General features: G+C 40.6%; 1 protein-coding gene across 1 annotated transcript in view; it reads right to left on the bottom strand.

Annotated features, from left to right (window-relative positions):
* Positions 1–1,412: 1,412 nt before the first annotated feature.
* Positions 1,413–11,188, bottom strand: part of TMEM47 (transmembrane protein 47) — a 46,884-nt gene continuing 37,108 nt past the window's right edge. Inside the window, exon 3 of the mRNA XM_084843966.1 lies at positions 1,413–7,079. Within this exon, the coding sequence (XP_084700092.1) occupies positions 6,901–7,079 (179 nt within the window). The 3' untranslated portion in view covers positions 1,413–6,900. The remainder of the gene's footprint in view (positions 7,080–11,188) is intronic.

Genomic DNA, 11,188 nt, shown 5'->3' with positions numbered 1-11,188 from the left:
GGTTGTTCACTTTAATGTAGTCATGTTGTTCCACCATAAGCTGCAATAATGCAGAATTCTTGATGGCCAGTTAATCAGATAAATAAATCTCTACCAGGTGTTCACAGGAAGACGGGGTTCTCGATCATGTGGAGGCATTTGCTCAATGCAAGTAGGAACCCTTTGCAAACCTTCATGCTCAACACAGGGAGGTCTATAGAAGAGGCCATGTGGGCAGAAGAGGCCATGGGAGACATTGTGGGCAGGGTTTACTTACCTGCATACCCCTTCCCCACCCCTCATGCAGTTTCGACCCTAACAAGTGCAGGTGATTGCCCGCATAAGGCTTTTGATGAGGCAAAACCTGCAGTTATTCAAGAACGGAAACCAAGCGATGACTAGTTTCTATTACCAGAACCATCTTGGTGTCAGGATGACAACCTTTAAGTGCCTTTCATGCATTTTTAACCTCAGAGGGTCAAGGAACAAGACATTCCCAAGTATTCCTGCAGAATAGTATTAACCATTTGGTGCTTAGCTTGATGTCATTTCCATCACACACACAGTATTTTACTATATGTGAATCTAACTAAGTGGGTAGTATTGACCATGTGTAGATAAGGCAAAAAGTGTATTACATTCATGTAACAGGATTTTGTTTTATTATTTGGATTACTTTTTCAACATACAACTTTATGTAAGCTACAAAACTTGTGAAATGATAATAAAACTATGAACTGAAGGGGGGAACACCCCACTAAGTTTGGATTTGTTTTTAAGTACATTTTACATCTCTTTCCATAACTAAGTTGAAACACATTTCAATGGATAATTTAATAAAATGTAGCATACATTTAGAAAAAAAGAAATGATAAAAACATTAAAGAAAAGAATCCCATCAACAGCATGAAGAATCCTTCATTGTTCATTTTCAAGAGACAGAAATGAAATCTCTAGGCACAGTTTTAGGCATTATAGAGGACACACAGAGGCAATAGGTTAGTGTGCACTGTCCTGTACAAAAATACAGTCTGAATAAATTACATTGCTAGCCATAAGATTAAACTTCACTTATCAGTCATTTCATTGCATGTTTAATAATATACAGTTTACATGCTAATCCATATATATATATATATATATATATAAACTTATATTTCAAACACATAGATCTCTCTATTTATTTATGTCTTTAAAATTTACATGTTGAGCTTACAAAAGCTAAACGTAGTTGTGCAAGAAATCTGAGAGAGGTGCTAGATACTTGTCAGCACCGGACGGCATACTTTAAGCTTTAAAAATACAAATATCTAGCCCTAGTTGCAGCTTGGCTGTGTGCGTGCGTGCGTGCGTGCGCACGCATTTGCAAGATAAAACAATATATGTGGGATGTGAGAATTCATCCTGTTAGTGATATGAAGCCAAATACAACTGAGGTGCTAATACTTTAATACAACAATAATTATACATTTAAATGTGGTCTTTCACACATACAATCAAACAGCGAAGTGTTTAATCCTGTAGGTAAAAATGGGTATTTCTGCTCTGCATTGCATCTACTTATGAATGATTAATCTTATGCTTGCTTGAATTATCTATGTTTAAAAGAAGGTGTAAATGAGGCACCAAAATCTGCACTTAGATGACAGAAAAAATGGAGTGGACAAGATTGTGGTATTATCTTTATTCATGACATACCAAAAACAAAACAAAACAAAACCCTATCCTCGATTAATGTCTCATAGTACGTCTTATAGCCACTAATCAACTCAGTGAGTGACACATTTTGAGATTGGTTGTGTAAGCATCCAATTCCATGAATGGCAACGCCTCAGAAACTTATAGCTAGCATCCCTTTGTGTGAAAGGAGGTATTATTCCAAGAACCAGACGTGACTCATCCAAGTCCACATACTTGAGTCTGATCTGATATCACACCATTGACTTCTATGGCCCTGAATCATCTGGTATCTGTGGGATGGTTTCTACACACAATGTAACCTTCTCTGTGCAGTCTCTACTATGTGCACACCACTGATCACATGAAGATATAGAAGTATGATGCATCCAGCAGGGCTTCTTCAAGCTGCAAAGATCACAGAAATTACTGAGGCTGTACCCACTTCTGTTATCTATGGAAATATATACCTGGGTCCACTGGAATGTATTATATGACAAATGTAATGGAACTAACACAAAGTGATTTTGCTTAGGGATTTGAAGCAAGGAAAGACAAAGGCTGAAATCTAAACCAAACAGGCATGGATTCAGGATCTGATTTCCATTGATGGAAGGGCTGTGCTCATGCCTCCACCTGATTTTGGAGGGATCCCCCCACTCACCCCCACTACAGCTCACTGCATTCAGCAGTGTCCCTGACCCACTGTGTAATATTTTCAGGGGGCTGGAGGAGCTGCCATGGGGAGGAGGGGGGAGGGATGTCAGCTTCCACCAGGCAAGTTTGCACACATCTAAATCTGGATCCAATCCATTGAGCTGGAGCGATTCCCACTGAATTAAGTCGTGTTTATTTAGGATCACATTAAAAGGACACAATTCTGAAACAACAAAGTTGTGCCACCTACAGAGTTCTGCCACTGGTTTTAGTGAGACGACTCCAAAGAATCAATAATCAAGTCTTGAAGGCTTGCAGCCCAAGAAACCTGGCCCCCAACTGTGTCCCAACCTAACTGTATAACTGTGCTTTCCCTCTGGCCTAGTTAGGTAGATGAATTCAGCAGCTGCCATTTCCATGTTCTTCCAATGGAATTTGTAGTATTGAGAATGAAGAAAATCAGGCCATTTGCCCACACATCTAAACCATGGGCAAGGCAGGCAACCTGTGGCATGGGTGAAACAAATAGCTGCAGGAGTCTGTGGCACATCTGGAGAGGAGCAACCCATCCAATGGGCCTAGTTATGCCATAGAGTCAGGCCTACACTTCAGCTGTGTTGCACTGCTGCTTATTCCCAGGTCAGTAAACTAGACATAATATTACATGGGTGGCTGCATATAAAAACCTGAAGCTGCCTCATACTGATTCAGATCATTGGTCCATCTAGTCCAGTATTATCTACTCAGGCAGCAACTCTTCAAACTCTATAGCGGAGTTCTTTCCCAGCACTGTTAACTGGTCCTGTCCATGACTGAACTTGCGCCTTTCTTCATACAAAGCATGGTCACTGAGCTCTAGTGCATACAGGCATGTGCTTTAAAGCAGCTCTGTCTCCTACCACTGACTGGAAACTGTGACACGTTGGTTGAAAAAATTGGCCATCGCTGGTCTAAACATTGGTTTAAGCTTCAAGTTTTACATTCTCACATTTAAAAACCTATTTTGACAACTCTGTCTATCCAAATGACATCCCCACAATGCCAAAATGTCATCTCATAGGAACATAGGAAGCTGCCTTACGCTGGGTCAGACCATTGGTACAGTACCGCCAACCAACAGCAGCAGCTCTCCAGAGTTTCATGCAGGAATAGTTTCTATCCCTACCTGGGGATTGAACCTGGGGCCTTCTGCATGCAAAGCAGGTGCTCTGCCACTGAGCTGCAGACCCTCTCACGTCTTGTAATACTGTGCTTCCACAATACTTGCCACGCCATATTTAAAATACTTTGGCTTGTTTAACTTTCAGTCACTACTACATGTACATTCCAATTCTCAGTTGCCAAATTCCTAAATATTTGTTTGTTTGATTTTATTTATAAGCCGCCCTATCACAAAACATTCTCAGGGCGGTTCACACAATATCCTTGGTTACTTGTGCAGCAAGTTGAATAGTTCTCCCTTTGATTCTTAACGTCCTCTGACTTCTTTTTGGATGGATTTAGTATTACATTAGTCTGAAATTTTCATCATTTTCTTGCCATCCTCTCCCAGCTGACATCGCTCATCTGTTGTATGTTATACATGCAGTACAGAATCGCCACAGGCAATGCTGGCTCCAGATCTTGGAAGGCCATTAGGCAAGACATCTTCAATGGGCCCTCTCCCTCAGCAAGTCTTCTCACTGCCACTGCCGCCACTGCTGTTGCTCCTCATCTTGCTTCAAAGGCAGGGAGCAGCTTTCAAGTGGGCAGTAGCTTTTACTGTTCCTCCTTCTCACTACCACCGTTGTCTGGGCCAAAGCAAGAGGCAGCGGAATAAGCAGCTTGAAATTGTGAAGAGCAGGAGCAACTCCAGGGGGCTCTTGTCAGTGGGACCTTACTGGGGTGTGAGCCCTCAGCAGGTGTGGGATAGGTGTGGGCCCCATCCTTGACACCAGCCCTGATCAGAGGCACACTCCTGATCCTGTCTGTGTAGCTCATTAACCACACCCCACGCGCACACACGGGGGAGGGGGATCCCTAGAAAGTATCTTCGTGCAAAGATTAAACTACAGATTCTTGGTTAAAAAAAAAAAAAACCTTTTTGTTTGCCAGTAATGACTTGTATAGTAATCACATTTATTATGGTTTTACGTTTTGCAGAACATTCCCTTTCTATTTCTGCATCTGCAGTAATTAAATTTTTATTATGTTGAGGCCTCAATATTAATACCAGAAGAAGAATTACAGAGCAACAACACAGAGCAGAATTTCTACAGCTTTGAAGACTGTGCTCTTAGAGAATATCCATGCTAGGATACATTTGAATTTTCATATAACAAAAATAATTGCTTCTAAATTTGTATATTAGAATTGTATACACTGTATAAAAATATTTTCAGAAGAAATTGAACATATCCAAATAAGCTAATTTTAAACAAAAATACATTTATGTTGTGTAAATCATTCTAAAATTTTCACCCCAAATTAACCTGGATCTTAAAGATTTTATATAGTTTCTGCAAAACTTAAGCAAGCAATAAATTAAACATGTGGTGAAAAATGCAAATGACTTTCAGCCAATCCATTACATCTGGAGGACAAAATAGTATAATTTTTCTACTACACCAATAATAATGTATAAGTTTCATAATCAGGTCCCTGCTAGTCTCCTATGGAAAAGATATATTCCATTACTTTTTAAAAAAATCTAACCCAAACAGCAATTGTCACATGAGCACAGCTGTGTGTGTGTGTTTTAGTATAACTTCTTATCTGTGACATAGCAAGCATTCTTTATTGTAGTGGTTCTGGCTACCAGTGAGAATCTCTAAGCATTTTTCCCACTGGAACCCAACTTTTGAGCCAAGGTCACATGTGTAACAAAATGTCCGCCTACTGATTGACAAGAGCTTGTCAGACCAATAGCTGCCAATTGGAAATTATTTCATTCATTCCATCTTAATATTATATTAATTTCTATAGATGCAGCAATTAAAAAAATAATAGTGAAGAAGATATAATTACATTGGCCTTTATATCTATCTGCATCACCATTATCATGCTTCTGTCAGACTGACATAATGGCAATCTCTCAACATCATGATAAATCTTATCATGACAGGAATGAGCCTAGGCAAGCCTAGGGTCCACCCCCTCCCCTCCACTTCTCTCTTCCTTTACCATGGCCACAAGAAGGAATTTGAAAGCTTTTGCTTCTGTTTTTGTTTAATCACAGTTTAGCATTACATCTAAACCCCTAAACTGCAGTTAATCCAAACATGGATACAGCTTTCACACTCATGAAGGTGGCTTGTTTCAATCAAACCATAGTTAAGATTAGCCACAGTTTGTCAAGTTCAGACAAAATGACAAGCTGCAATTGATAAAAAAAACGGAAAGCTTCTGATGTTCACCTCACAGCCATACCAAAGAAAAAGAGGGGATGGTGGGAGCGTGCAAGCTGAGGCTCACTGCTGCTCATTTCTGTCACAATAATCCATGGTTTGTCATGATGTCTGGTTTATCATGTTCTTTTAATTTTACAGTGGCACAGCAGCAATTGGTTCACCCCATCCAAATTTGCTGGCACATCAAGTCTGAAATCAAGTGACACAAGAAGTACTCATTATAGGAATGGATTCATTTAAATATGTCAAATCTACCCAATTCTGAAGGCTCTTGAAAATTTAGATTCACTTAGGAGCTATTGCACCCCACAATTAAGATTAGCTTGGGATCTCGTATGTCCTCTCTATACTTTTAGCTTCATAGTAATACCAATAGATGTCTTCTATAAAAATACTTGGAAACGTTGCTTATGAAAACTTTACCGCAATGTTTGGAAATGGAAATATGCTCAGGACAAATGCAGCTCATACATGTATTCTTTTTCTCTCTTGAGGGAACTAACAGATTCTGTGTCATTCTTCCTGTGCTGTTTCCAATACTTGGGTTACTGCTGAGACACAGTGTCCAGCCATATAATTAGAAGAATGTGTTCCAAGTTTTGATTTCCTGATATACCACAGCTGGCTGAAAAATGTGGATTGCCAAATGCACAAGCTTGTGCTGTCAGGACATCATTGAATGTATTAATCAGTTGTCTTCACTTTCCTCAGCATCTGATCGCTTAGAAGTTTATTTCAGTAAAAGTCCCAGAGGGCCAATACAACATATTGGCATACGTTGGTGACCTACTAGAACATTTGAATCATATGTAATACAAAGACGTTTCAACACGATCCTTGTGCCAGCAACTCCCTTGCAGGCTACAGCAAATGCAAATACATTTTAACTCCATCTAACTGTCTCATGATGGCTGCTGCCATCTACATCCTCCAATGGTGCTGATCTTTGCTTACCAAAGGTAACGTATCAGCAGCTTGTATCGCTTGCCTATGTATTGATCAGCAGATGTAATTTTTGCAATTCTTTTAAAGGGATGTTAAAAAGCTCCTTGCAGTAGTTGTAGCCAAAAGTAAAGGCTGATAAATCAATAGAGCAGACTGTTTGACACTCTACAAAAGTTCTAAAAACACTGAGTTAGAAAAGACAGAACAATCCTTTTGTTATTCCTTTCCTTAAAAAAAAAAAAAGTAGCTCCCTTTAATAGTAGTCTTCATAGTTCTTAGGGTTCAGACAATAAAGTATGGCACCCCCAAATGAAAATATAGTTGCACCCCAAGCTAGACCATAACCCCAGTTGAACTCATGGTATATTCTCAAATTGACCGTTTCGATGAACTTGATTGGGTAAAGGACGAGACTGCACACCTGAAGAACCACTGGGGAAAAAAGGAAAGAAGTGTGTCAAATATGAGGCTTCATCCATTTTCTTAGAATAAGTTAAGTACTAAATCAACATGTCACCTTTGGTCAATCTTTCTGTATATGTTAGAACTGAAATATCCTATACGGCCCTTCCTGGATTGTATGGAGAAATCATATATTTGAGCAATCCTGACATTTAAAACAAAACAAAAACAAAAACCTCCAACCCTGCTCAATAACATGCTATTTTTTTATTTATTTTATTTAAAACATCTATACCCTGCTTTTCCTCAATACATCCAAGGAGGCTTACAATGTAAGTTAAAACAAAATGTCAACCATTTTAAAAACAGTTCAACAACCATAATGAGTACCATGAAGCATCCATAAAACTAATGTGGTGCCATATATTTCAGCCCAGGCATTTTCATCCATTTCGGGGTGGGTGAGTCATGGAGGAAAAAAGATGACAGCAATCTTTGGGGGGCCTGCTGAAATTTTGGGAATTTTTCAGGCAGAAGGCTTACCTTACAGACAAGGCAGAGGGTAAATTTTGTCTTTTTGACAAAAAATCCCACTGCTCCTGACAGTTATGGGGCTGCTCAGAAAGCCTGGCAGAGTCCCATCTTTCCTTCCAAAAAATGTCCAGTGGAAACAACGCTACAACATGATGTAGTGGCATCGCTGTGGCATTCTTCAGGGGAAAGATGGCTGCCCCATGGGCACAAAATAGCAATACATGTTTTGGGTTTGGGTCAAATGATGAGAAGAAATGTACCCTCTGCCAACTCATCTGAAAGTATTAATGCTCCTGAAAAATTGTCTGAATTTCAGCAAACACCCTTGAAATGTATAGAACGGAGGTTTCCGATAGTGCCCATAGGCACCAATGTGCCCACAGACACCTCTTTTGAGCCTGGCCAGGTTCCTTGCCCCTCTTTTAAAAAAAAAATAAATTAAGATTAAAAAAAAAATTTAACTAGGAGGCTGCAAGTGAGGTGCCACCCTCCAGCATCATCTTTATTTGGGATCAAAAGGGTGGGTTCATGTTTTGGAGCTGAAATTTCATATCTGCCTTGCACTGCCTTGAGTGCTATTTTTTGGTGGAAAGGCAGAGTGCAAATCAAATCAATCAGTACTTAGGTTCTTGGGCAAGTTAATTTCCTTTTACTTTCATGAGTTTGCCTTCTGGGAAATTAGTATTCTGTCACCTGCTATACCCACCATGGCAGCCATTTTGTGAATGGGCAAGCCATACCCCCACAATAACTCTTTTGTGAGAGTGCCCACAGCACTCTCTCAAAATTCCAAATGTGCCCACTAACCCAAATAAGTTGGAGACTCCCGGTACAGAAAGGGCCAGGCTGCAAAGTTGGGAGGTAACTTTAGCCCAGCTTTACATAAAACATTAAAACAGCAGAGAGAGCAAGATAAAAATACAAACAACTATAAAAAAGAATGTAACCACAGCAACTGACACATCAAAAAGCGGAACAACCATTTATGGCCTTAAAAACTAAAAAGCTGTGTGTGCAATGTGAGGTTTTGATGGGAGGAAAGGTTGAAATAGTCTTTCCTTCACCTGTCTATAAACTGTTATGATTCAGGAGGTAGTGTAGCTTGTGATATCTCTACATTTTAAATTAGCCTTTAATTTATGGGCACAATCCTATGGGAACTTCTCCAGAACAAGCCCTGTTGGAATGACAAGACTGGCACAACTGTACAGTGACAGTAATTTCTATTCTGGCATGGTTTCATTCATTTCACTAAAGCTTGCACAGAGTTCCTGGTGGAATATATGGTCCATGCAAACAATATTTTTTCTGAACTTTATTTAGTCCATGCTGTGGTAACCTCCAGGTTAGACTACTTCAATATGCTATATTTAGTCCACGGAAAATATGGCAATCCAAATATAATCCAGTGTACAAATATAATACATGGTACCAGCATGCTATTTCAAGATTCTAAAGAATACACAGCAATCTCTGCTCCCACTCCATTATTCTTTTTTTCTTTTTGTACAGATCAGACTTTCTTGATATTAACAGACAAACAGAGGTGAATAAGCTAATGGTTTCTATAAATAGATCATAATGGAGTGAGGAAAAAATAAAGGTTAATGAATAAATGTAATCCAGGAAAAGCTCATTCATCTTGTAATGAGGAATATTAATTAGCAGGTAATTGTAACAGAATTCATATGGAACTGTAAATTAAATACATATAACCAAGTCTAATCATGATTCATATCTGGCATTCCTGGCAAATCCATACTCTCATTTTCTATACAACATAGTAACGTCTTCCTAATATTTCAAAACAGTATAATATTTGTTGTGTGCAGCATGTACTGAGATGTATTTATTTTTCAAGGCCTTGATTTCATTGATGATCAGCAAAGTAAAGTTGGGGCAGCCAGAAATGTATCACATCTATGTAACTGTTGATAAGACAAAGTTTTTAAAAACTGCTACACATGATGAACAGGAACCAATGCAATGTAGCAGGTAGAGGATTGGTTCTGGATATGGAACAGCTAAACTACTACTCAGCCATGAAGTTCAACTGATATGACCATAACTAGAGTTATGGAATAAATCTCAGAATGGATACCATGGATATCCACACTTGAGCAAGAAAGAACCAAATCCAACTAGGTAGCATATGGTAACTGGAAGAGGAAGATGAGAGGGCAAGGAAACCACAGTCATGTACCCCTGCATTGTGCTTGTATACAGCTCCAACTGAGAGCCCTCCTGTTACCAGCTGCCATTCCTGAGGCATCTGAGGGAAAAGAAGCAGCCCCACCATTGTGCTTAGATCCAGCTCCATGACCTGCTGAATTACTGCCTGTCACAGAGATGTGAAAGGCTTTGGAGAACAGGAAGTCAAGACAGTCTAACCATTCCTGAAACAGAGCACTGTTCAAATTCCAGAATCTGTCCATCATTACAGCAGTGACTGAGGCAGTGGACCATCCAAGGAGGGAGGTGGGGAAGGCATAAGGGCTGGGAACAACCCTGGAGGATAGGCAAGGCAGGATGGATCAGAAGTGGATGGGTAAAAGGAAGATCACCGGGGTCCTGGACTGTATTCTAAAGCATTTGGAAGCAAAATATCCCTGTTTATAGGAATCTAATCTTTTGTAGGACCGCAGTGGCTTAGTGGTTAAGACGCTGAACTGCAGACTGGAAGGTCGACAGGTCAGCAGTTCGAGACCCGAGTGCTGCGTGACGGAGTGAGCTCCCGTCTTCAGTCCCAGCTTCTGCCAACCTAGCAGTTCAAAAGCAAGAAATTGCAAGTAGATAAATAGGTACCGCCTTGGCGGGAAAGGTAACAGCGTTCTGTGCACCTCGGTGTTCAGTCATGCCGGCCACATGACCACGGAAGCGTCTTCGGACAGCGCTGGCTCTTTGGCTTAGAAACGGGGATGAGCACCGCACCCTAGAGTCGGACACGACTGGTTGGGGACACCTTTACCTTTTACCTTTTTAATCTTTTGTAAGCCACCATGGGAGGGCTTTGGCCTCCATGGTGGCATAAAAGCACTTTCATTAATTAATGAATAAATGTACACTAGTTTCTGCCAAGAAGCCCTCTCAGCCTCAATAAGCTTATCCAGTCACTCCTGACAGCTCAAAGATTTGCACCAGAAGTCTCCATAGGGCTCTGCTAGTCATAGTAACTTGGATGAACCCTAGCTGATTCATCTGAATAAGGTGCCTGGAGAAGGCCATCCCAGGGGCAGCCTAGGTGAACAAGTGAAGTGGGATGTCAAATTGAAACACATTTTTTTAAAAAATGCAAATAAAATGACAAAGATGTCATTATTTCCATTCCCATGCACGTGGAATATGACTGAGGCTGTGGAGGTGAGCAAGGGACTGACTGAGGATGGTTGGGCTAAGTCAGGCTGCCCAATCGCCTGCCTTTGGGACTTGGTCCTCCCTGAAGCAATGTGGGATATCCTCTTGCTCTGCTGCTGCTCCCAGTTGCAGACAGGGAGTGAGAGCCTCCCCTGAGAGCAGCTGTTTCCTTTGCCCTCAGAAGGCTGAGCCTAGGGCCTGGTAGCGGCCTGTTGGCCATGTCACCCCAAGGATGCAACCGAGACTCTTCT

This window comes from Heloderma suspectum, chromosome 3, assembly GCF_057233095.1.
Source record: "Heloderma suspectum isolate Gila_16-S chromosome 3, 16-S_ref, whole genome shotgun sequence".
Lineage (NCBI taxonomy): Eukaryota > Metazoa > Chordata > Lepidosauria > Squamata > Helodermatidae > Heloderma > Heloderma suspectum.
Note: the sequence above shows the minus strand (reverse complement) of the source record. Positions and strands in the feature narration are given on the sequence as shown.